At 34.8% G+C, this 26,511-nt stretch overlaps 1 protein-coding gene across 1 annotated transcript; it reads left to right on the top strand.

Annotated features, from left to right (window-relative positions):
- Positions 1 to 275: 275 nt before the first annotated feature.
- On the top strand, positions 276 to 26,500 carry pals2a (protein associated with LIN7 2, MAGUK p55 family member a). The gene is given in 15 exon segments (XM_051131103.1): positions 276 to 396; positions 7,287 to 7,364; positions 9,656 to 9,758; positions 11,490 to 11,533; positions 11,536 to 11,610; positions 15,148 to 15,300; positions 15,573 to 15,722; positions 17,474 to 17,701; positions 19,174 to 19,305; positions 19,453 to 19,549; positions 20,926 to 20,997; positions 21,931 to 22,092; positions 22,208 to 22,410; positions 23,522 to 23,650; positions 24,908 to 26,500. Coding segments are annotated over 13 exon segments (1,653 nt in total). The 5' UTR covers positions 276 to 396; positions 7,287 to 7,364; positions 9,656 to 9,727; the 3' UTR covers positions 25,085 to 26,500.
- The last annotated feature ends 11 nt before the right edge of the window (positions 26,501 to 26,511 follow it).

Here is a 26,511-nt window from a genome sequence, read left to right as displayed (position 1 = left end):
TTCCTAATATATTCTTTATACAGAATTAATTTTAATTCTAAAATTAAAATGTATAATTATTTAAAAAAACTAACGTCATAACATTCATTCAACACTGTTGAGCAACTAACGGGGAGGAGAAAATCCACAACCGTCTCACATATTTCATAAATGAGTCGCACATGCTATTATATAGTAATCCTCCAGAACAGCCTACGGTCAGTGGGCGTGTCTTTCTGCATCCCGTGCCTCTAATTGGTTATTCCACACGGGCGTCAACGAAAGGGGCGGTTCCCGGCGTCTTGACTGACATATAGAGCACTAGAGAGGATAAGTGTCTTGTTCTGTGTGCTTGGGAAATTCATGGGGCTTTAAATTTCTCACCAGGACACAGGTCCACCCAGGGGGGTCAGTGAGGTAAGTCTTGAGGACTGTGAGTGTTTTGGAATCGTAGGTGCGGGTGTTTGTGAGAGCGGGGCTCTACACGTGGCTGTCTATACAGCTGTCTCACACTGGGGACACTTTTGATTGGAGCGCTAACCAGCTAAATCCAGTTAGCCGTCTAATAATAAACAGCTGATTGCTGCTAGCGCTCCGCGGCTACACTGTTAAAGCTAACTCAGGCATGCACTTCAAGCCATGAATGAAAGAACTGCGAAAACAAACCGAACGAACGTGTAATGTTAACTTTATAACGTAGGAGAAAACGAGGGAGGTTTGTAAAAGCTGTACTAGCACAACGCGAGCAATGTGCTCCGCGCGTCCCACGCGTTGCGCGTTTCCTTGAAGTTGAATGGGCCGCACGTGTGCTTGTGTTGCCATCATAAAAATGTAATGCGTAATGTTACGTACGGTCCAGCGTGACTGGAAACGGTAACAAATGGTAGGTTATACGCGCTAGAACATTGTCTGAATAGGATATTCCACTGCCAGGACAGTCATCTGTCGCTAGAATGAGCGGACGAGTTGGGTGTAACAATGAGAGCAGCTCGAATCAAGACGGTCACTGGGCTTTTCTGACGTTATAACTCATTTACAACACATAGTACTAGTGCATGTGTGAATTTCATCTACATTTGCATCTGAAGTCTTTAGTGGGGCCATTTATGTGCATTTCTAAATCTCAAACAGACACGTCTAGCCTTAGTCTAGTGATGGTTTAGTAGCAAATCAAAAGGGAAAAACACTGAATCATACACAGCTCTGATTTGTTCATTGCCTGACTCATGGTAATTACATATATTTTCCACCTTTAAGGAAATCATTTAGTTATGTTTTTAATCTTCACGTTTAAGGGAAAGCAGAAGTCAAAGCAATATTGATGTTTATGTTAATAAATGGTGAGGTCTGAGATGTTAGTTGGGTCATTCGGTGTCAAATCAGCTAAATTTCAAAAACGTATCTGGCTCAAATGATTAATTTTGCTAATTTTTTTTTTTTTTTTCTGAAGAAAGATAGGTGTGTATAGTGGTATGTCAAAATGTGTTATGTCATGGATGAGCGTTTACTGATTAATCCAGTATTTTGTAGAGGGAGGGTCGATATGGCAGTTTTCACCTGGGCCTTGAAAATGACGATTCTGAAAGTAAAGTTTATTAAGAACCAGAATCATATTAAAATTTAATTTAGTTATAGGCACGCAAACTTTGGAAAAAGAATGTTTATGGAAAACAGGCAGGTATGTCCAGTGCAGTTGTTTTGACATTATTCTTTAGACATTCCTCTTTAAAGAAAAGAAATATCGTCTTCATGCAAAGTGACCCACGTTTGTTTTTTGACCACTGAAAATGTGTACAATTTCAAGGTATCGTTCTCCAAAAAAATGAAAATTGTCATTAATTACTCACCCTCCTGTCGTTCCAAACATATAAGACCTTGTTTGTCTTTGGAACACAGATTAGGATATTTTTGATGAAATCCGAGAGCTCTCTGACCTTTCATAGACAGCAAGGGACCTACCCATAGACTGTAAAAAATATGGACGTAGTGTCCGTGACATCACCCATAGATTTCTGAAGAGCGTTTTTGAAGATTTTAGTGGGCGGGAGTTGGCAGTCGCCATCTTGGTATCGCGTCACTGCACGTCACTCCCGGATAATCGAAAATGGGCAAAGAGGCGGGCCGTGGGTGGAGCTGGTTGCAGAAACCACGCCTGCCTAGTGTGGCGGTGGTGACAGCAGCGACAATCCAATGCCCTAAATTATGTAGAACTTTAAGGCTTAATATGTGACCCTGGACCACAAAACCAGTCTTAAGTCGCTGGGGTTTATTTGTAGCAGTAGCCAAAAATGCATTGTATGGGTCAAAATTATAGATTTTTCTTTTGTGGCAAAAATCATTAGGAAATTAAGTAAAGATCATGTTCCATGAAGATATTTTGTAAAATTCCTGTAATTCCTACTGTAAATGTATGAAAACTTAATTTTTGATTAGTCATATACGTTGTTAAGAACATTATTTGAAGAACCTTAAAGGCAGTTTTCTCAATATTTAGATTTTTTTGCACCCTCAGATTCCTGATTTTTAAATAGTTGTATTTCGGCCAAATATTGTCCTATCCTAACAAACCATACATCAATGGAAACATTATTTATTCGGCTTTCATATGATGTATAAATCTCAATTTTGAAAAAAATACCCTTATGACTGGTTTTGTGATCCAGGGTCACATATAATTTAAACGGATGAGCTATTAAAAATTCAACCCCCCCACAGTTGACATGAAGGGCAAAATAAGCTATATAGACCAAAACCATTTTTTGTACCAGGCTGTAAACAGATTTTTTTCTGCTGTAAAGTTGGGCATTTTAACATGGGTAGTCTATGGGATTGACTCCCTTTTGGGGCCTGTCTCTAGCGGCCAGTCGATGAATTGCAGTTTAAGCCACTTCCGTGCTGGTTTCAATAGAGTGAGCGGGAGGTTGCCGCTTGGTCCTACCATGTTCAAGGTCCAGAAAGGCACCAAGAACATCAACAAAATAGTTCATGTGACATCAGTGGTTCAGCTGTAATTTTATGAAGTTGTGTGCGAAAAAACTAAAATAACTCAATTCATCAATTCACCCAAGCGCCATTTTGGAGGGTACCACGACGCAATTATACAACAACGTATGTGTGTGGTGCTGCTGATAAATAACATGCATGCGCTGTGCCTTGTTTATGTTGTTTACTCTCGGATTTCATCAAAAATATCTTAATTTGTGTTCTGAAGAGGAACGGTTTAATGAGTTTGGAGGTTGAGTAATTAATGGCAGAATTTTCATTTTTGGGTGAACTATCCCTTTAACGATTTACTGCTGGAGCCATATTGAAGTTCTAGTATCTCTGGAACTGAACTACACATGGCCTTAAAAATGAAGATGACAAAAGGAAAGTTTGTGAAGACCCAGTATCTAAAAGGGCATTAAGATATCTTTAATACAGTAACAGGCATGCAAACTTTATAGAAATAACTTGAAACTTGCTGTTTTTGAATGGTCACCATTGGCACATAATCCAGCAAAGATTGCTAAAGTCAGCAGATTTTACTAACAGACCTAATAGCATTATGACACTCCCATCTTTCTTAAGTCAATTTTACAACCCTGTAATTTAGCGCTAAATCTCAGGTGAAAATTTTCATTTTGACCCTCCCTCTACAAAATAGTGGATTACTTTGTAAATATTCATACATGACCTTTAATATGTTGGATTTCATCACTATACATGTTTATTTTTCTTCAGAAACAATATTGGCAAAATCAAAAATTTGAGCCGGATTGCATGCGAACTTTGGTGAAATAACCTGAAACGTGCGGTTTCCCCATTTTTGAATGGTCAACGTTTGCGTATAATGCAACAATGATTGCTAAAGTCAACAGGCTTTACTAACAGACCTACCAAGCTCTGTGTAAAAATAACTATGTGATGCTGCCATCTTTCTGAAGTTGTTTTTAACCCCCTGTAATTTGGCTCTGAAATCTCAGGTGAAAATTGAATATTTGAACATTTGAATATTTTGGCTTTCATCACTATACATGTCTATCTTTCTTCAGAAAAATATTAGCAAAATCAAATATTTGAGCCGGTGACCTCTGGTTAAGTTGACACGGAATGACCCAGTTGCAGTTTTATTTTAGAAACCATTGAGTTCTTTATTAATTCTTTTTTTTTTTTTTTTTTCTACAAAGAAATTAATAATAATATTAATTATTAATAATTGTATTCAGCAAGGATGCATTAAATTGATCACAAGTGCCAGTAAACACTTTTACAAAGAATAAAAAAGTTATGGTTTGTACAAAAATCATATTAAGCAGTGCAAGTTTTCAGCTGTAATGATGTTGATGATAATAAGAAATGTTTCTTAAACACCAAATCAGCATATTAGAATCATTTCTGAAGGATCAGGTCACACTGAAGACTGGGGACGAATGCTGAAATTTTAGCTTTGACATCTCACAAATCAATTCTAATTTAAATGTATTAAAATACAAAATATTTGCTTAAAATTGTAATAATATTTCACAGTATTACTGTTTTTACTGTATTTTCATCAAATGAATGCAGCTTTGCTAAGCAAACAATACCTTTTTTCACTTAAACTTTGTTGTTGTTAAAGTAATAAAAATTGTAACATTTTTAAAACGCACCATGCACTCAAAAATACACTTTTTGTCATAATGCATCTTTATTTATTTGGTATTTAAGCAAATATAAGATAAGAAAATAAGCTCTAAGTTTTTTTTTTTTTTTTTTTTTTGTTTTTGTTTTTGTTTTGTTTTTTAACAGAGAAAACTTTGGTTTTAGGTGATTGATCTGTCAGAAGGGTCATTCACCACCCATTTTTTTCAGTTAATGCATGGCGGTGTATGCAGTTAGTTTAAAACCATAATAATTTAAGCAAACATTTCACTTTATTTATTTGTTGTTTGATTCTGTTTTACTTTGTGTTGAATGTAGGCTGCTCTTACACGCTCCTCCACTTTGAAACACCTTGGCCTACTTACATTTTCCCCAGCCTTTTGGCCTCAAGCTATTAGTGTGAAAATGCTATTCTACAGCATACTGTGCAAGCGTACATCCTGTACAATGATTCATTGCACATCACACAAGGCAGATCGAGTCAGCAGCATGTGATTACTCTGCTCGTTTTAAATTACCAGTATACTGTTGTACGGCAGTAATGGGTTTTAAAATTAGGTTTCTAAAAACCTTAGCCTTTGTCCAATTAATAATGGTGCTGGATGGAGTGATTGAAACACTATATGTGACATTGCAGTTTCTTTTGGATTCGTCTGGCTTCAAACAAAATTGCTCCCTATGAAGTGAGACAGTAAGGCTGCTGTCTTAAACTCCTAATGACTCCCAATCAGATTAAACTTCCATGCTTATTCTTAATCTGTTGTATACACTTGTCGCAACAGTCATAGTTTTATTCTGCTTCCTTCACCAGAGTCTTGGAATGGATATGCATTGTATTGAATGTGCAAGACATGATTTAGTGTACACTACCATTCATGGGTTGTTTGGGATTGACTTTTTTTTTTTTTATTTTTTTTTTTATTTCTTATGCTCACCAATACTGGATTAAAGTTATTAAAATTTAGAAAGCATTTAAGTATTCAAATCTTAGATGTTTACTAAAATCCTTTTATTATCTATTGAAATAGGAGTAAGCTTAATATATATATATAAAATCACCATTTAGTGAGTACTTGCAAATGGGAGGTGGCTGTCCTGAAACCTAACCCCTAAATTTCAACTTATGAAAATGATATTGAATTTTTGCATCTTATTTCATTGTTGTTTTTAAAAATGTCCCGTGTTTTCATGTCACTACTAGGGTTGGGTATCGTTTGGGGTTTTTTCGATACCGGTGCCAAATCGATACTTTTAAAACGGTACCGGTGCCAAAATGGTGCCTGAACCGATACTTTTAAAAAAGCCACAAAGTGGTGGGTGACACAAGAATATATTTTTATTGGACAAAAAAGTTCTTTAAATTGAACAATGTATTAAAAGAAAAAAAAAAAAGTAGTACTATACATTATGTCAATGCAAAACGCAACAACAATAAAACCCAACTACAATAGTTTAACAGCTTAAAATTTCAGCAATTCTTTTGCAGAAATATGACTATATGAAATGAGATCTGGGAAAACCTGCCGGATGTTGCGGTGGGACGTTTTCAGGAAATTCGTTTTTCATTAAATTATTATTCTATAACATCTTGTCTATCATCTCTGAAAATATCGCTTCGAAATTCACTTGTTTAGTGCAGAAAAATAGACATTTATTGCAGCAAGCAGAAGTGACTGTCATTTCCCAAAATAAACCACGTAACATGTTTAGTAAAGGCGTATCAGTTCACATTCTCCACGGTGCATCCCTCTGCTTTCAAGTTTATTCCACATACCATTATTGGTAGTGACATCCTTGTTTTTTGGGTGGTGTTCTGTAAAATTGTCACTACAGTAACAGTCGCGACCGAAAATGTCATCATTGTTTCGGTAGTGACAAAAAGGAACACGTAATCGTTTATTTGGGTGAAATAAACAAAATTTTAGTACAGTTATGCAAATGTTTTAATATGCGGGTTAAAATTCTGTAATATGATGATGTTGCTACCAAAACATTACTGTCACTACTGAAAATGTGCAGTCACTACTGAAACATGGGATGCTTTGTCAAAAATAAAGTATACTGAATTATCAACTAAGATGTTATCATAGTGTTTGGTTCAATGTATATTCAAACTAATGAATTCTTAAGTTTGAAATCAGTATGATCAACTTTTGCCTTTTACAAAAAAATTGGGTTCAAAATGCAACAAATCTCATAAATCACACTTGAAATATTGTTAAAATTGTAATTATTGATTTAGCTCCGAAAACGTTTTAATAAAATAGAAAAAAATATATATTTACAAGGAAGATGTAAGCAATATCTTAATAGGTCAGTATAACCCTAAATTAAATAGTGACCCTAAATAAAATGACACTAAATATACTGACCATTGAATGGTAGTGTATCTGAGTTTAATTTTAGTTCCCTAAAAGATATGTGTTCTGTCTAAGCACCTGTTAAAAGTGTAGTGGAAATGCGGAAGTGTGATTTATTACTTTCAGAGGAACTTTGCAGAGTCATTTGCTTGCATTTATTTGTCTGCTCATTTTTCCACGATAATGCAGTAGTAATTAAACACAAGTATTAGTTCTTTCAATCAGATGCCAATCTCAGTTAATCTCAGTGTTGTTGCTATAAGTAGGACTCACAGTTGGGCTTTAGCGGTTTTTGTGTAACACTGGAAATCTGACCTCTTGCAGGTTTTCTGTCTCCATAAGCTCCAGATGAGATGAGCGTGAGCAGAGGTTCTGTGAACTGAACTGAAATTCATTTTGCAGGTGAGTCATGTATTGTTATATTCTGTGGTCAGATTATCCCTTGTGCGCTGGATTGACGTGCATGAAAGTAAAATACTCATAACCACCTTTCCTCAAATGATTGTGTGTGGTACTGTAATATCCAGAGATGCTCAATTAAATGTTTTTGCAATTGCAAAGTTCAACTGAGACTTTTGCTTGTTTTTACGCAAAACCTATAATACACATATGCTTCTATGTAAACGCACATATGATAGGATTGCGGTGTTTACGTCGAATCTGGAATCGACAGAAACAGATCCAGGTTTTGTTTGTAGAACATCTTTGATTGCGTGTCTCTGATCATGTGGATGGACTGTTGTGTGTAAAGAGAGTCTGTTTGTGGATAAAGTCCTTTTCTCTTCATTTTTGCCACGTACACACTATTTCAGGAGTGACAACCGCATTTAAATGTGGGAGGGAGTCCCGTAAAGTATTGTTCCATGTGTGTACGGAACGGCAGTCACTCCCGCATTTGTAAGCATAGCAACATTTTGGCGTCTTGCGGGAGCGAATATAGAAGAAGTTTGGCATCTGATTTTTTTTTTTTTTTTAATAAACTACCGTTGATAGACGTGCTGTTTATGCTCAGAGGCTGCTTTAGAGGGCGCTGTCTTGCAGTGTTGCCATGTCCTCATTTTCAAGCGCTTTTAGGCATGTCGTTTACGGCTGCCACAATGGCTGAATAACTAAATTAGAATTTTGTACTTAAATATTCAATATTCGTATTGAAAGGGCATAATTTCAGTTAGGGGAAAAAGTTTTTGTTTGTTTCTCCTGGGACCACACGAGGGCGCATCCAGCAAAATATTACTAAACTACAGTTTTTCAGAAAATAAAATGACACGACTATCTTTGGGGGAAAATAAAGTGCATAATGTTTAAAATAATGTTTATAAACCATATATAATTAAGTTGCTTAAACAATTATAAACAAAACAGCATCATGCACACACATACCTCATATATATGATACATATACATAGTTTAATACAAAACATCGAAACCCAATCACAAAGAGTAACGTTACTTTTTTCATTTAAAAACATGAGATGCAGTGGAATGGGGAGAGACCCGTCCCGCCATAAAGTTTTGAGACGTTTTTTTTTCCAAAGTTGAACTTACATTTCTTTTAAATGTAAGTGACCCTCTAGAAAATGCACAAAATATGCGTTCTGTGTGAACCACTTGGTTTCAGTTTTGACATGCACAACATCATCTCCGCATTGATGTTCTCTTTTTCCGCAGTGTTTCAATGAACAATGTATCCAGTGGGTTCAACTGGATAGGCTAAAAAATGATTAAAATGCAGTGACGCCTACCTACATCATCATCGCATCTTGTGCGTCACTAATAAGGCTGCCTGACGCACACCTAAAATTTGAATGCAACGTATTGCATTCCAGTGTGGAATTTTTTTTTTTTTTTTTTTTTTTTTTTTCGACGAATATTCAAAAATCGAATTTTTATTTATTTATTTTTTTGACAGCCCTAATGTTGTTTGGTCTTGGCTCATAAAGCTAGACACTTATGGAGTTAATAATGAGGTCTGTTGCGGATATAATAAATATGATTTTTCGTGTGTGTGTTATAAAACAAAGCATATGGGTGTTTTAGTGTGTGGTTTTTTTTTTTTGTTTTTTTGTTTTTTTGTTTTTTTGGTGCTTTTTTCTATGAAGATCTGGCAACATTGACATTTTACCGCAGGGCTTGTGAGCGCAACTAGCCCCATGTCAAAATATGGTTAAGACTTCTTGTACTGTTATTTCCTTGCATCTCATATACAGGCGACAACACATTTCTGATGCACGTTTAAATACGTCATTAACAACTAGTTGTTGAGTTCGGTTCCGTTCACACTGCGTCGAATTTCTGTAAATGCGGTTGTCACTACCTGTATTTTTGGGAGTTAATTCGGTTGTCGAATGCGGTTATCACTCCCGTATTTTAGTGAATTATGTGTGTACAGAAGCCGATTAATTAGTAAAAGGTGAACCGACAACCAAATTTAGCTGCAGTGTGTACATGGCCTTTATCTCTTTCATAGTTTAGAGGCCCTGTAAAAGGTTTCAGTGATACAAGATTTCAAAGACTGCTTAAATGGATGACTCTCAAGAACTTAGCTGACATTGCATGGATAAAATGTCTCTGGGTTGTGTTTTTATCATAACCGTTTGACTTTCTCGTTCTGTTTTTAATGAAAATGTAAAAGTAGCACAGAATGATGGCGTGAATAAACATTCTGATGTGGACCTGCTTCTTCCCGTCCCCAGGTGCATGGTTCTCATTGCTATTGAAGACAAATTTTGTCTTAGCCGTGAGCTTGCCCTGCGATTATAGGAATAATGACCGTTGCCAATGCCAAGTCTGGCACAGGTAAGCACCTTAGAGCCTCTTACAGGTTTATGGGATGCTTTATAGATCATTAGGGTGCATGATGTGATATCCACTGAGATCAGACAGTGGGCATGGCTTCAGTTATTTTTTTTTTTAGACAAGTGAGCAGATATTTAGCACAGCTTTATGCTACATATGTGAATAAAACTTGAGGAAAGTAGTGACTTTGCTACACAGTAACTGCAGTAGACTTGTTTTGATCAAGTTCAGATCTATTCATGACTGCAGATGATGGGCTTTTTCAAACAGCTGCTCCTGAATATGGGTCAGAAACTGCTAAGACCTCTTCAGTGCTTCTAGCCGTATCACAACTTTACCAGTGTCTAATGTATCTTGGTTTTATAGAGAGGGACCCTTGCAGCTTCATGTGGAGATGGAGAGGTTACAAAAACGCTGATGAAATGGCTTAATGACCTGCATGTATGACCCTCAGCTCTGTTTTCTCTTTTGGCTGCTTCCGCTGACACACCGTTTTCTCTGGCGTGTTGTGCGGCTTGTTGCCTTATTGATGGAGAGGTCTTTGTGTGGGTTTGTTCACCATGGAAATGGTTACTGTTTGCACTATGCAAATGACTCCACTTCGTGATGAATATGCCCTTTTCGAGCCTCTCAAGTTGTTTGTAATTGTCTGTGTGCTTTCTGGTGTAGTAATATACACATGGACTTGTTTTGTGGTTCTCTTTTACTGAAAAAGGAGTAGGTTGTGTAGTGTTGACTGTAAACAGGATCCAGAGTCTACTTCCTGCCGCACCAGCCAAGCTGTAGGAAGCTGTGGAAACTATTTTTGAAATGTATTGGAGAGAGTGATTTCCTTTTGGAAGTTGTTTGTCTCTTTTGACACCAGTTTGTTGCTGTAACCCATTTCATCTAACCTGAAATTTCACTGAAGATTCAAGATGGAATTGCTGTGTAGAAAAAAAAAAAAAAACACACACATTATTACACACATTTCAGTTGAATTGCTGGTTATATATTGGCCCTATCAGTATGTTTTGTGGCTGTTGCTGCACATTTAAGCAATATAATATTGTACATCATAATGACTATTAAATAACATGTATTTATCCACCAAAGCAAATAAATAGTCACGTTTGGGCCTTGGTTATATTAATTTTGGGCCCTACTTTGTAAATATGGTGAGATAAACCAGATTGTTTTGCTTGTTTACTTTGTCTGAACCATATTTTGTCTTAATGGAAATTGTTTTTCTGTACAGTTAGCCTGTATACATAAATGTTTATACAGTATTATACTGTAAAACTGTTTGTACACACACACAGGCAGTTTTACATGTATATCTCAGTATCATTTCTAAATTTGTCTTTAGCAATCTGATTATTTACTTGTATTTCATTGCATGCTTAACCATGACCACCTGGCAAGTGTTTAATATTATGTACAGATATTTAGTTATTAAACTATAATCTTCCATTTCATATATTTTGATACCATAAAATATATAGTATACAGAACAGATGTATAAGAGGTACGGTCTACTGTGATATACATAACCTGAAGGCAAAATGCTTAAAGATTTAACCATATAAGGAAACATTGATTTATTTATTTATGTGTTTTTTAAATGGGTATCTACAGGTTGGGGTTTTGGTGTAGCCAATATGCCTCTCCTAATCACCTTAATTACAATCTTGGTTATTTATTTATTTATTTTTTTAATGTTAATCTGTTTAAATTGTGTGTGACCCTCAGCCATGCAGCAGGTGCTGGATAACCTCAAAGAGCTGCCGCCTCTTCAACAGGAGCCAAAGACATCGACCTCATCTTCCTCCGTGGCATTATGGAGAGTCCAATTGTTCGTTCCCTTGCTAAGGTATAAACTGATTCTCTGTTTTAATTCCCTTAGATTAATAGCTATTAGGTGACATCAAACAGTAAATTACCATGATACTTAAAGGGATAGTTCACCCAAAAAATGAAAATTGTCATTAATTACTCACCTTCATGTTGTTCCAAACCCGTAAAACCTTCGCTTATCTTCAGAACACAAGTTTAGATGTTTTTAATGAAATCCGAGAGCTTTCTGAACCAAGCAACGCAACTGACACGTTCAAGGCCGAGAAAAGTAGTAAGGACGTCGTTAAAATAGTCCATGTGACATCAGTGGGTCAACCCTAATTTAAAAAAAGCTACGAGAATATTTTTTTGTGCAAAGAAAACAAAATAACGACTTTATTCAACAAATTAACGACTTTATTCAACTTCATTTCGACAGAGTGGGTGACTTGCGAATTATTATTATTATTATTATTATTATTATTATTATTTTTTTTTTTTTTTTTTTTTTTCATACAGACTTAATTGTCTGTATATTCTGGCTGAAATAAATAAGAAAGATGGACGTTCTACATCAGAAGACCGGCTCCTCAGCAGCAGCATCAAACGTATGCGTCATGGTACTGTTGTGAACATGCGTCAAAGACTGACACAGAAGAGAAGAAATTGTTGAATAAAGTCGTTATTTTTTGTTTTCTTTGTGCACAAAAAGTATTCTCGTAGCTTTATAACATTATGGTTGAACCACTGATGTCACATGGACTATTTTAACTATGTCCTCACTACCTTTCTGGACCTTGAACGTGTCAGTTGCGTTGCTGTCTATGCAGAGTCAGAAAGTTTTGGATTACATCAAAAATATCTTCATTTGTGTTCTGAAGATGAATGAAGGTCTTATGGCTTTGGAACGACTAGGGTTGCAACAAGGTGGAAAATATTCAGTAAATTTCTAAAACATTTGAGAAAAATTTCCAGTATTTTTTGGAATCTTCCAGGGTTTTTTAGAAAGTTCCTGGAATTTTACTGCAAATGTTCCACCCTTTTGCAATCCTAGGAATGACATGAGGGTGAGTAATTATTAACAGAATTTTCATTTTTGGGTGAACTATCCTGTTAAATTTGTTACTTCTTAAATCATTAATTTTTAGTTAAGAGAGCTTATATCTGCTACCTTATATCAACATAAACCCTGTTCACATGTGCACACATTTGTAAGGCTAGGGGTTGTTTGCTGTGTCACAGGTCATAAGAGTGTGATGTACAAGGGGCCTCTTCTTATTCTTAATATAGTTGTGTAAAATTGTTCGGATTGTGAGATATGCTGTTTGAGCTTTACTGTGTTTGATTAGGAAGTAACACGCTATTGTAAGAAACAAGTCCATGTTACTCCACTGTCTGTTGATTTTATAAGAGTTGGTTTACAATAAGAGAGACTGATGGTTTGATCTGCTTTAATGTCCCGTTCGTACGGTCTATTTCCCCTGAATAATCCTTTGCTGACACGGTTTTTATAATGATTTTTAAACACATTTTTTAGTTATTTAATTAATTGTAACTTTAGGGAAGATATCCAGCGTTAAATGTGCCAAATCGGTTGTGCAGATTATTCCTCAGTGGTGACCCCTGATAGAGAGAGAAATAAATTTTTATCCACATATTAAATTATGCATTCCCTTTTTTTCATAATTTGGTGGAAATTACATTTAAAACATTAAAAAAAAAAAGATATTTTTCATAAGGCTAATTTCCTTAAGGAGTTGTATGTATCCTTAATGCACACAATAGAGTTCAAATTTTTATTTTATAGCTTGTTTGGAAACCATAAACAAGATGTCTTTTGACATTTTTATTTATACACTTCGAACACACTTCACCCACTGATTGCTAACCAAGAACACTAATTTGAAAAACATTTGAGACAACATTTTTCAGTGTAGTGAAAATGACACTGGAAATGAAGTGTTTGTCTTAAAGATTATTTTTAACACTCAAAACGAAGGTTTGGTCACATTTTAAGGTCCAGTTCTAACTATTACCTAACTATTAATTATGACTTTTTCCTCAATAAATTCCTAATTACTGCTATTTGGTTATGATTTAGAATATAGTCATGCATAATATGTGCTTTAAAAGCACTGATAAACATCCAATATGCTAGTATTATGCATGCTAATAAGCAACAAGTTAACAGTGAGAATTTATCTCTAAACAATGTCAAATACTTAAATTTACCCAATTACTTTAATCAATATTTAAAACTGTTGTCAATAACAATAGACTCTTTAAAATTGTATCTAGATTATACATGTAAATAACAGGAGCTCATAGGGCTGCAATATTATGACAAATTGTAGGTTATTGCTCTATATATTGTGATATTAAAATTGATTTAGAAAACAATGTTTTTGTTTTGTTTTGGGCATGCCACATTTTGACTTCATAGACAAACATGTCAGTTATGATGTTAGCCAAGTTTAGCACAAGTTATGCATAAACTTCTATTATAATCACTGAAGCTATGAAGTCTTTTATTTACGTTATATCTGTGCTGTGTTGTTTATGATGAGGGAACTCACGAGCGTGCACACTCAACAATAACTCCGTCGTTTTCAGCGCAGACTAATCTAAGCGCCTCTGATTGGTCAATTTGTTCCTAAGTTCAACAGAAACACGTTTGATTGGTCATAAGGTTCACCGCTGCACAGAATAGCACTTAAATCATTCTGATGCAGTGTGAGCAAATCTAAATGTAATTCAGCGACTTGACACTTTTTTTTTTTTTTTTTTAAGTTTTCGTTGTTGAATTGTCCAGAGGCATTTGTATTTTTGTTTATTTTGGTGGCAAGCCCTTGTTAATTTCCAATGAATTCATTTCCTTTTTTCTTTTTTAACATTTTATTTTATATTACTCTTTGTTTATCGTAGTAGTAGTAGTTGTTGTTGTTGTTGTTGTTGTTTTTTTTTATTATTATTTATTATTATTATTATTATTATTATTCATTTTTGTAATTAAAGATTGAAAGTCTGATCTCGGTCAAAGGGTAAAACAATCAAATGTATATTTTAGAAAATAAATAATTGAAGGTGTGTGTGTGTGTGTGTGTATATATATATATATATATATACACATGCATACATATACATACATACATACATACATACATACATACATATACATATATATATGTATACGTGTGTGTGTGTGTGTATATATATATATATATATATATATATATATATATATATATATATATATATATATATATATATATATATATATATATATAAATATAAATATAAATATAAATATAAATATAAATATAAATTAATATCATTTATCATTTATTTATTTATTTTTATTTATTTATTTATTTTTTTTTGAATGTTTTAATAAGTCCTAATACACTTGATTTAAATTATTGTTTTTAATGACTTTGTACGGTTGTTAAAACTCTTTCATCTGAAGCGTACCTGGCAGTGCATTTGTTAATGCTCTGTCACTCTACATGTAATCCATTAATCGGTTTCTTGGCAACATACTCAAGTTATTTTATCTCCACCCCCTCTCTCTCAGGCTCACGAGCGATTGGAGGATGTTAAGCTGGAGGCGGTGCAAAGTAATAACGTGGAGCTAGTGAGTGAGATCCTGTCTGATATGAGCAGTCTGACCACTCGTGATGAAAGTGCAGCAGAACTCTGTAAGATCCTGAAGGAGCCGCACTTCCAGGTACCAGACTTCTGTGTGTCTGACTGACTGACATTGTTGACTGATTATTCATTTACAACTATTTATTCAGCCTGTTGCTGTCTCAGGAGTAAAGCAGAATTATCTCTAAGCTCTTGAGAAATTGGACAAATGAGTTGATCATATGGTGTGTGTTTTTTTTTTTTTTTTTTTTTTTTTTTTTTGTTTCCGTTTTGTTTTTAGGAAGATGATTTATTGGGTAATTTGTTGATTATTCTCTAAACATGAATTCAAGTCTCTTGGTTTTTTTTCAGTCCCTGTTAGAAGCTCATGACAAGGTGGCCTCTAAGTCATATGAAGCTCCTCCCACCAGCCCCAATTCCACCAGCATGACCAGCTCATCCCTCATGCCGGCTGACACGGTTCGCATGATCAGCATCCAGAAGAAGGCCGGAGAGCCTCTGGTGAGTGACAGATCTTCTCAGTTACACAGGATTAGATGTGACAGTGGGTCAGATCTTTAGCTCTGTAGAGTCGACCATCTACTAACAGCTTGTGTTTCAAATCCATACAGTGTCATTTGCTTAGTCTTCAGTGGAAAGTTTGTGTTTGCAGTAACAATATCTAGGCTTTTGTTAAATTTGACCTTTATATACAAGGAAGATCTAAGGCCAACCAGTCACGAGCAGATCTATAGTTGGCAGCCGTACTGTCTTTTATCACCTAGTAAAATATGTCATTGTGCCTCTGCCAAGGTCAAAAAAATCACCAGGGTGGTGGTTAAAAAAGCCACTGAAAACAGCTTAATGTATGTATTTATTTATTTACTTAATTATTGCACATTTCATTATATTATAGTAAAACATTACATAATCATTATATTGTACATAAAACATTTTAAGCATTATTTTAATTTTAATATATGATTTTTATATAAAAACCCTTGAACAAAGTAATTTTTTTTTTTCAGTGGCTGTTTCTTAATATAATATAAGATAATATAATGCAATGTCCAATAAATGAACGAATAAGTAAATGTTGTTTTAAGTGGGCTTTTAATATAACATGATAATGTAATGCAATATCCAATTAATGAATGAATTAATTAATTATATTTTCAGCATCTTTTAATATAAGAATATAATATGCAATGCCTAATAAATGAACAGATGTTTTTTTAGTGGCTTTTACATATGATATCATATCTTATATGCTATGATATATGTATATATGGTATGCTGTGATTATAATGTAAAATAATGTAATGTAATGTAATATGCAATAATGAATGATGTTATTTTCAGTAGCTTTTACATGATGATGATGATGATGATGATGATGATAATATAATGATCTATTATTAATAATCTATAATAATAATAATAATAATAATAATAATAATAATAATAATATAAGATAATATAATAAGATAATATAATGCAGTTTTCCAGTAAAGGATTGAATGAATGTGATGTTATTTTCAGTGGCTTTTAGAGAGATATATGATATGATATGATATGATATGATATGATATGATATGATATGATAATATCCAATGCAATATCCAAAGAAAAAAAATGAATGAATAATTGAATAATTAAAAGTTCTTTTCAGTGGCTTTTAATATGAGATAATATAATCCAAGATCCAATTAATGAATGAATAAATGTTATATTCATTGTCTTTTAATATAACAGGATAATGCAATATCCAATGAATGAATGTTGATGTTGAAAATTGGCTTTTTAATATAATAGAATAATATAATGCAATATTCATTCATTCATTCTTTGGATGTTATTTTCAGTGCCTTTTTAATATAAAACTATATAATGCAATATTGAATGAATTAATGAATGAATTAGTTATTTTCAGTGTTTTTTAATAAGAAAATGATATAATGCAATATCCAATGAATGATTGAATGAATGTTATTTTTAGTGTCTTTTAATGTAATATAGGAAGATAATATAATGCAATATTCAATAAATGTTGTTTTCATTGTCTTCTATGTATTCAACTTTTAAAATTATATAATGTAGTACAGTATCCCTTAAATAAAATTACATTAAATAAAATGCAAATGTTGCATAATATATTAAAGGCCACTGAAAATAGCGTCTATTCATACTGATGTTATGTTAATCCCTTAATAAAAAGTATGCCTGACTCTTTGCTGCAGCATTTCTGAGATTCACTGTGTCGTCTTTTTTAGGGTGTAACATTCCGGGTGGAAGATGGCGACCTTGTCATCACCCGTGTTATGCACGGCAGCATGATCGACAGGCAGGGGATGCTGCACGCAGGTGATGTCATCCGAGAGGTGAACGGCCGAGAGGTGGGCAAAGACCCCATGGCATTACAGCACATGCTGAGAGACTGTAATGGAAGCATCACACTCAAAATCCTGCCCAGCTACAGGGACACGCCTCCACCCGCACAGGTCAGAAAACCCAGTGGAGTTAAATGACACCAAATTAGAGAATATTCATCATTTTACATAAGAAAAATATTCACAACATTGTTCGTTTTTTTATTTGATTATTTAAAAAAACACCTGAATATACCCAAATCAATTATTTTTGCATGTGAACAATTAATCAATCTAACCTCCAAACCTGTATTTACATTACATCTGAAATGTTAGTAACATAGTTGGGGGGCAAACCCATACAAAATTCAATTTGGTGGACATTTTCCACAATAAGAAATGGCATGGATTTGTACAAGATCATCCTCATCTGAACCGCTAGTATTTTCCCCAAATAATAGTTAGATGCTGAGAAAACAAAACGGTCTTGTCCCATAGTCCTGATTTTCGTGCTGTATAACCTCCTGATGGTTTATGGGTTCACACAGTCCTTGAGGAGGAAAAAGGAGAGACCCAGCCTCTGGGTGACTCAGAATGCCATCGGACTGAAACTGAACATGGTTATCCCTATTAATAACACGACCTGTGCTAAGTAGGGCAGATGGGAGGAGTTGAATGCATGCGCGGGAGTTACTTTCTACTCTAAGGAGATCTGGGCCTGAAGAAAAATAGATCCTCAAATTCTCAAAGTCATTACTTTAGGTTTACATTTTCCTAATTACAGTGTTAGTAAAGTGTTTTGCACCACAATTGGGACATACAGGACTATAATGTACAACATATACAGTACAAAGAAATTTGCACAAGTTAAGCAGGTTTCGTAGGTCAAAATATGAATGTAATGTAGTTGCAGGTTCAAATTCCTGATCAGAATACGTTTTGGTCCTCAAACAGCGCTGCTGCATATCAACCCTGTTACCATTTTCCCACTTCCTGAGAGCACACTTATATGTCCTTTACCCGCTTTCCTTGAATAAATACTGTTTGAAAACCTCACACAAAAGCAAACACCGGGGGCGAGGGTTTTTACAGGGATGCTTGTGCCAAACCTAAGTTTCTGTCTTTTTTAGACCTGATCTTTACTCAGTGGCTTGGTTGTGTGCAGTGAATGACCGCTGTGAGTTTACTGTTGGGAAATCAGCGCTGATAAAGATCCACCAGGATCCATAAATATTTCATGTGAAAACACACTGTTGTCCTTCATAGAGAAGCCATTTACAACACACACTTGGTTACTACTGACTTATTTCCCAAGCTGCAGTATTCTTTAGACAAAACGTTACAATGCAAATTAGCCCCATTGCAATACCACAACGCTGTAGCCTTAATGTTTTTTTTTTTTTTTTTTTTTTCTTTTTCTTGGTTAATGTTTTATGTAAAACACTACTTCCCAACTTTATTTTGTACGTAATATGTCAAAGTCAGCATAGAGAATTTCTTTTGCCTTTGAGCTATAACATGTTTGTTTTTAAAGCTGTAATTAGCAGCTTAAAATGAGTCAGATGTTAATAATCAGGAGTAACAACAATTTGTTTGCCCTTTAGGTGTATCTGAAGCCACATTTCAACTACAATCCTGACACTGATAATCTGATCCCTTGTAAAGAGGCGGGTTTGGCTTTTTCTAAAGGAGACATTCTGCACATAGTGAACAAGGAGGACCCCAACTGGTGGCAAGTGAGAAGCAAATTATGTATTTATTTATTTATTTATTCAGATCTTTTTGTTCTGATTCGTTATCTGATCTAATTTTTATTTTATTTTTTTAAATGGCTGAAATATTTGACACATTGAATCTGTTTCCCCCCTCCCTCCTTTATTTAGGCATGCAATATAAACGGAAGCCGCACTGGGTTGATCCCCAGTCAGTTTCTTGAGGAAAAGAGGAAGGCATTTGTAAGGAGAGACCTGGATGGAACAGGTACAGAGGATTTAAATGATTAGTTCACTTCCAGAATAAAAATTTCCTGATCATTTACTCACCCCAATGTTATCTAAGATGTTCATGTCTTTCTTTCTTCAGTTGAAAAGAAATTAAGAAAAAGAAAATTAAGAAAAAACATTCCAGGATTTTTCTCAATATAGTGGACCTCAATGGGGATCAGTGGGTTGAAGGTCTAAATTGCAGTTTCAATGCAGCTTCAAAGGGTGCTACACGATCTCAGTTGAGGAATAAGGGTCTTGTCTAGCAGAATGATTGGTCATTTTCTAAAAAAAAATAAAAATGTGTGTACTTGTTAATCACAAGTGCTTGTCTTGCACTAGCTCTGTGATTTGTCTGTGACTTTGTGCATTACGTAATCATGCTAGAAAGGTCACACGTGGTTAGCTCTTCATCCTGTACTTCGCTTCAAAAAAAAGTAGGGTTTTTTTTTTTTTTTGGTAAAGGGTGTTTGACATTCTTTGCACATTCGCTTTGTAAACACTGGGTCGGTACTTCCATCTGTCACATTTGACTATTCCAATGTGACTAAGCAATGCGTATAGTCGAGCTAGCACAAGATGAGCAAAATGTATATAAAAGTATATACATTTTATTTATTTTTTTTTAGAAAATGACTAATTGTTGTGCTAGATAATGCCCTTATTACTCAGCTGGAATCGTGTAGAGCCTTTTGAAGTGGCATTGAAACTACAGTTGGGACCATCAACCCGCTGGGTCCCATTGAAATCCACTATATGGAGAAAAATCCTGGAATGTTTTCCTCAAAAACCTTATTTTCTTTTCGACTGAAGAAAAACAGGCATAAACATCTTGACATGGGGGTGAGTAAATTATCAGGAAATTTGTATTCTGAAAGTGAAGTAATCCTTTAAGGCAGGGGTGGCGAACTCCGGTCCTGGAGAGCCGCAGCCCTGCAGAGTTCCGCTCCAATCCTAATTAAAACTCACCTGCATGTTGCTTTCTAGTAACCCTTCAGACCTTGATTAGCTTGTTCAGGTGCGTGTGATTAGGGTTGAAGCAAAACTATGCAGGGCTGCGGCTCTCCAGGACCGACGTTTGCCACCCCTGCTTTAAGGAGTGTTGTGTTGTGTTGTGTTGTGTTGTGTTGTGTTGTGTTGTGTTGTGTTGTGTGTGTTGTGTGTTGTGTGTTGTGTGTTGTGTGTTGTGTGTTGTGTGTTGTGTGTTGTGTGTTGTGTGTTGTGTGTTGTGTGTTGTGTGTGTTGTGTTGTGTTGTGTTGGGTTTTTTTTTTTTTTGTCTGTCTATATACATTATATATCGAAGTTATATCAAATTTTCTACCCGTTGCATTTATGCTGCAAAAAATAAAGTTCCACCTGTTGGTTTGTTTTAGGAATCCTCTGTGGGACATTAACTGGAAAAAAGAAGAAAAAGAAAATGATGTACTTAACAGCGAAAAATGCAGGTTAGATTTACAGGGTTTCTTTGTTATTAAAGAAACACTCTGCAGCAGGCACAATGATATTACACAGCCGTCAACTCTGCATCTACACAAACTTAGTTCCGGTCACTTTCAGGCGCTGCGTAATATCATTGCACCTGCTGCACCCATGGTACGGCAGCAAAGTTCCTTGATTATTACGCCGAAATGAGAGTATAGTTCCTAGCCATATAAGCCTAGAAAATCACAACTTTTTTATTTTCCATCAGTCTTAATACACGATGTAATTACAGAAGAGTCAAGTTTTAAATAGGAGAAAAATCGTTGTTATGGTCATTTTTGAGCGAGATGCTATCGGTCTAATCAGATTCAATGATCTATGCTAAGCGATGCTATAAGTGCTACCGCCAGACCTGGAAATCGGCTGAATGAATTAGAAAACGGTAAAGCTCAACTGTTTAACTCTAGGGGAGTTGGACAATGAGCCTATTTTCAATAAAAGTGGAGTGTTCCTTTAATGTTTAATCTTTTAAAAGGTTGGTGTCGTTCCTTTATTATGCAAGGTTAGATTAACAAATCTAGAGTGACAAATCTAACTCTATAAATGTAATTATTTCGAATAAATGCTGTTCTTTTGAACTTTCTATTCAGCAAATAATCCTGGAAATATTGTATTAAGGTATCCATAGAAGTTTTGTCAGAATGATTCCTGAAGAGTCATGTAACACTAAAGACTGGAAAATTCAGCATTGCTTTCACAGTAATTTATGCAATTTTTAAATATGTTAAAACATTTAAAGTTGTAGTAATGGTTTTGACCAAATAAATGCAGTCTTGATGAGCATAAGAGATTTATTTTAAAAACAAAGAATTTTTTACTGCCCCCATACTTGAACGGCAGTGTAAGTATTTTGAAAACCTAAAGATTAACTTTCAAAACTCCTCTCTTTCTAATAGAGTTTGATCGGCATGAATTACAGATATATGAGGAAGTAGCAAAGATGCCTCCATTCCAGAGAAAAACTCTTGTGCTGATTGGTGCACAAGGAGTGGGCCGCCGAAGCCTCAAGAACCGCCTGATTGTGTTAAACCCGCTGCGATATGGAACTACTGTACCTTGTGAGTCTATAATCAGCATTAACATCAGTATTGTTAATAATTTGTTTCATTTAATACATTTGTCATTTCACCAATAAAAAAAATTTCACTCATGAGAATTTTATCTGTTTCTCAGTCACTTCTCGACGTCCACGCGACGATGAAAAGGACGGCCAGTCATACTGTTTTGTGTCCCGGGACGAGATGGAGATGGACATCAAGGGAAGTCGCTACCTTGAGCATGGAGAATATGACGGCAATCTGTATGGAACCAAAATCGACTCCATCCATGAAGTCGTTCACGCAGGACGTACATGCATACTGGACGTCAACCCACAGGTCAGTGGTTTTGTGAATGACAAAAAAAGAGGTTTAAGCATCTGTATATGTATAATGTGTAATAGAGCATAGTCTCTACATTTTAATAGGGTGTGCTAAACTACATATTAAAATAGACTCAACAAGTCATCTCGGGGAGTGATTCGTTCAGTTGCGCATGCGCAACATCCTATTCGGTTCTGTTCTGGAATTGGTTCACCTGTTTCAAGTTGTTAATTCATCTTATGGGGCTGTCACATGATGAACGAACGACTCAAACCTGAAAACTTGTCAGATAAGAGGTGAGGTGAGCTAAAATGCATAAAATGCATTTTCTCAGCCTTTGTGTGTTCGCTTTGTAAACACTATTAAAATACATTTTGAATTATCACAAGTTCAAGGCATGAGGACAGAAAATGTATGCTGTGCAGACATGAGACTGTTATTTAAACTTTGCTTTTTGAGTTGTTCAAATCGTGGTAATCAAATACAGTTTTAATAATTCAAATATGAAACGGTAATACTAACTGGGGGGAATTTAATCATGATTTATCATCAAACTGGTTATCGTTCCATCCCTAGTGTGTGATACAAAAAGGAAAATCATACTTAATTTCTTCAAATTGACCTTGTTTGCCAACCCCTGTCTAATAACACACACCCTACCAAATAACAACAATTATGAATGAGTAAAAAGCTAATTTTATACAACCTTCATATTTAATGGTATTTAATTATTTGTGGATTACCTTCAATGCGGAAATAAGTCTATGGGCGAAACAGCTGGTTCAATAGCCGTTATAGAGAAATAATGAGAAGAATAACAACGTGCAGTAATTAGTAAAATTGTTTGCACTACAAACCAGTGTGTTCATAGTTAAGATAATACATTAAAATAATATGGTAAGACAACTCAATTTGCAATATCTGGCAACAAAACCAGCAAAACCTAAAAAAGGTGGATAAAGGGTGTCATACATGCTTAGACTGAGTTTTTGATGCGCTTGCATTTTTGACCAGCAGGTGTCTCCAAACTGTGGTGTATTGCGTGCTTCAGAGCAGTGAATCTTTTTATGAAGCAATTGGTTTAGTTTCTCCCATAACTAACAAAAAGACTAAATGTGTTCTGCAGGCGCTAAAGATACTGAAGACATCGGAGTTTATGCCATTCGTGGTTTTCATCGCCGCCCCAGAGCTCGATACACTACGGGCCATGCACAAAGCTGTGGTGGATGCTGGGATCACAACCAAGCTACTGACGGTCAGTCTCATTTCTGTCTATCAAATTCATTTTTTCCAGTAATGTAGAAACATTAGTGTTACCGTAAGCTCTGAGTTTGATCTATGGTTCTTTAAAAGCTGCAAGTACACTGCCGTTCAAAAGTTTGGGATCAGTAAGATTATTATTATTATTATTATTATTATTATTTTATTTTTATTTATTTTGTCTTTTTTGCTCATCAAGACTTTATTTGATTAAAAATATAGAAAAAACAGTAATATTGTAATATTATTGGAATTCAATTTAGTTGTTTTCTATTTTAATATACTTTAAAATACAATTTGTTTCTGTGATGCAAAGCTGAATTTTCAGCATCATTACTCCAGTCTTCAGTGTCACATGATCCTTTAGAAATCATGCTAATATGCTGATTTATTATCAATGTTGAAAACAGCTGTGCTGCTTACTATTTTTTTTTTTTTTTTTTTTTTTTGGAACCTGTAATACTTTCTTTTTTTTTTTTTTTCAAAAGAACAGCATTTAGTTAAAATTGAAATCTTTTCTAACAATATAACCCTTTACTAGGGGTGTGACGAGACACTTATCCCACGAGATGAGACATGAGACTGGGTTCACGAGAACGAGACAAGATTTTTAAACTTTTATTAGGAAATCCTCAATGATGGAAAATAGTCTTTTATTCAACTGAAAAACACAAAATGCAAAAAATGTCGGTGCATTTTGAACTGTAGGAAATTAAACTTTCAATGTAATGAATTATTTGCAGTAATAAACAATGTCTAAACGAACTTCACGATTCTGGATAAATTGAGAATCCCAGTTGTTTTTAATAAATTGGAGACCATGATTCTCTCACGATTCTGGAGGAAAAAAAAGATTAGAAAACTAAAAATAATGTGATTTTACTAGTGGTTTTGACAAACAGTTTATTGCTTAAGTCTTTTAAAAACATATAGTCATTTAAACAAAATAATTAAAAAAACATTCAATGAATCACCATATAAGAATGATTTATGAAGGATCATGTGACATGATGCTGAAAATTCAGCTTTGCTCACAGAAATAAATCGTATTTTAAAGGTATATTAAACTGGACCACCACTGTTTTATAAAAAAAAAAAAAAATATTTCAGAATATTGTTTTTTTTTTTTCTGTATTTTTACTCAAATAAACACAGCCTTGATGAGCAGAAAAGACTTCTTTTAAAAATCTTACTGATACCAACCTTTTGAATGACAGTGCAAGTGTGACAACTTCTCTTTCTGTCTTTTTAGGAAACGGACCTAAAGAAAACGGTGGACGAAAGTGCCAGGATCAAGCGGGCGTACAATCACTACTTTGATCTGACTATAGTTAATGACAATCTGGACAAGGCCTTTGAGAAACTGCAGGCAGCTGTGGAGCAGCTGACCACACAACCACAGTGGGTCCCTGTGAACTGGGTTTACTGAGACATACAGCAGTCCAGACGCCCCATCATCATCATCATATCATCATCATCATCATCATCATCATCATCATCGGCACAACCGATAGGTCAGCAGCACAGAACACAAGTTCAAACGGACCCAGCAGTCACTATGCAAATGTACACTAGCCATCCAGTCATGACAGACATTAGGGAAGTGTACTTATTTATTAACTTTTTTCTACTGACTTAAATACTTGGAGGGAAAAACAAATAGGATTTTTTTTTTTTAATGGCTTGTCATTAAAATAGTAAATAATAATAATTTGTCAAATACGTGTAAGCTGTATTACAGTATTTAAAGCAGGGGTCTGTTTTCTTGCGGTAATTTTAGTGTTACAAATGTTGGTTTACAATGCAGGATTCATCTCGCATCTCTCTGAAATGTGCTGTCATACAGTTCAGTCACTACAGTATATCAAATTATCTGAGCAGCTTTAGTTAATCCTGGTTCTTAATAAGATTTTTAAGTGTCATTGTTATCATCTTCGATTTTAGTTAAGTTTAAGGTATGCTAGAAATAGGGCAATTTTAACTTTTATAAATATCACAGTAGCACTTTATTTTACAGTCCTGTTATGTATGTACTGTAATAACTAGGTACTAATCCAGACCTTAACCTTAAAGCCCAGAGTATACTTCAGTTTGACGTGAACGCTTAAAAGAAGAGTTCATTTAAACTCCATAGCATGGGGAAGTCAATGGGGATCAGACCAGCCTAAGATATTTTGAACAATGTTGGCAACCAAACAATGTTTAACAGAACAAAGAAACTTGTACAACTTGTGGGTGAGTAAATGATGACTCGATTTTCACTTTTGGGTGAACTGTGCCTTTAACAGCTTTACATCTCGCATTTTTATCTTTATTTTTTTCTCACAATTGCATGATACAAATTTACAATTGATTTTCTTCTCAGAATTGCGAGTTATAAATTCCAGTTCTGAAGGAAAAAAACAACTGACGTTTTCTCAGAATTGGAAGTTTTAAGGTCCTTGCACACAGAGTCTGAAATTTTTGTATGGTGTGTGTTTTCTTTTTTTTTCGTATTCGTCATCCTTTCCTATCAAAATGTTTCCTACAGATGTAGGAAACCTGATATGCAATTTTTAAATGAAGGACAAATTTCGGAGGCAGTGTGTAAAGGTAATTGACACAACATAAGAATGTATTTATTTTTTTTTTAATGTGCAAAAATTCAGACGAGAATTTTGGACGTAGTGTGCAAAGACCTTAAATCTAGCAATTCTGATTTTTTCTTAATTGTAAGTTTATTACACAATTCTGAGGAAAAAATCTGAAGTACAAGTTTATATAAATTTTGAATCGCAAGATGTTAATTTGCAGTTGTAAGGGGGTGGAAGTAAGAATTGTGATATTAAAGTCACAATTCCTTTTTTTTTTTCCCCA

This window comes from Labeo rohita, chromosome 16 (genome assembly GCF_022985175.1).
Source record: "Labeo rohita strain BAU-BD-2019 chromosome 16, IGBB_LRoh.1.0, whole genome shotgun sequence".
Lineage (NCBI taxonomy): Eukaryota > Metazoa > Chordata > Actinopteri > Cypriniformes > Cyprinidae > Labeo > Labeo rohita.
This window is presented reverse-complemented; position numbering and strand designations above follow the sequence as displayed.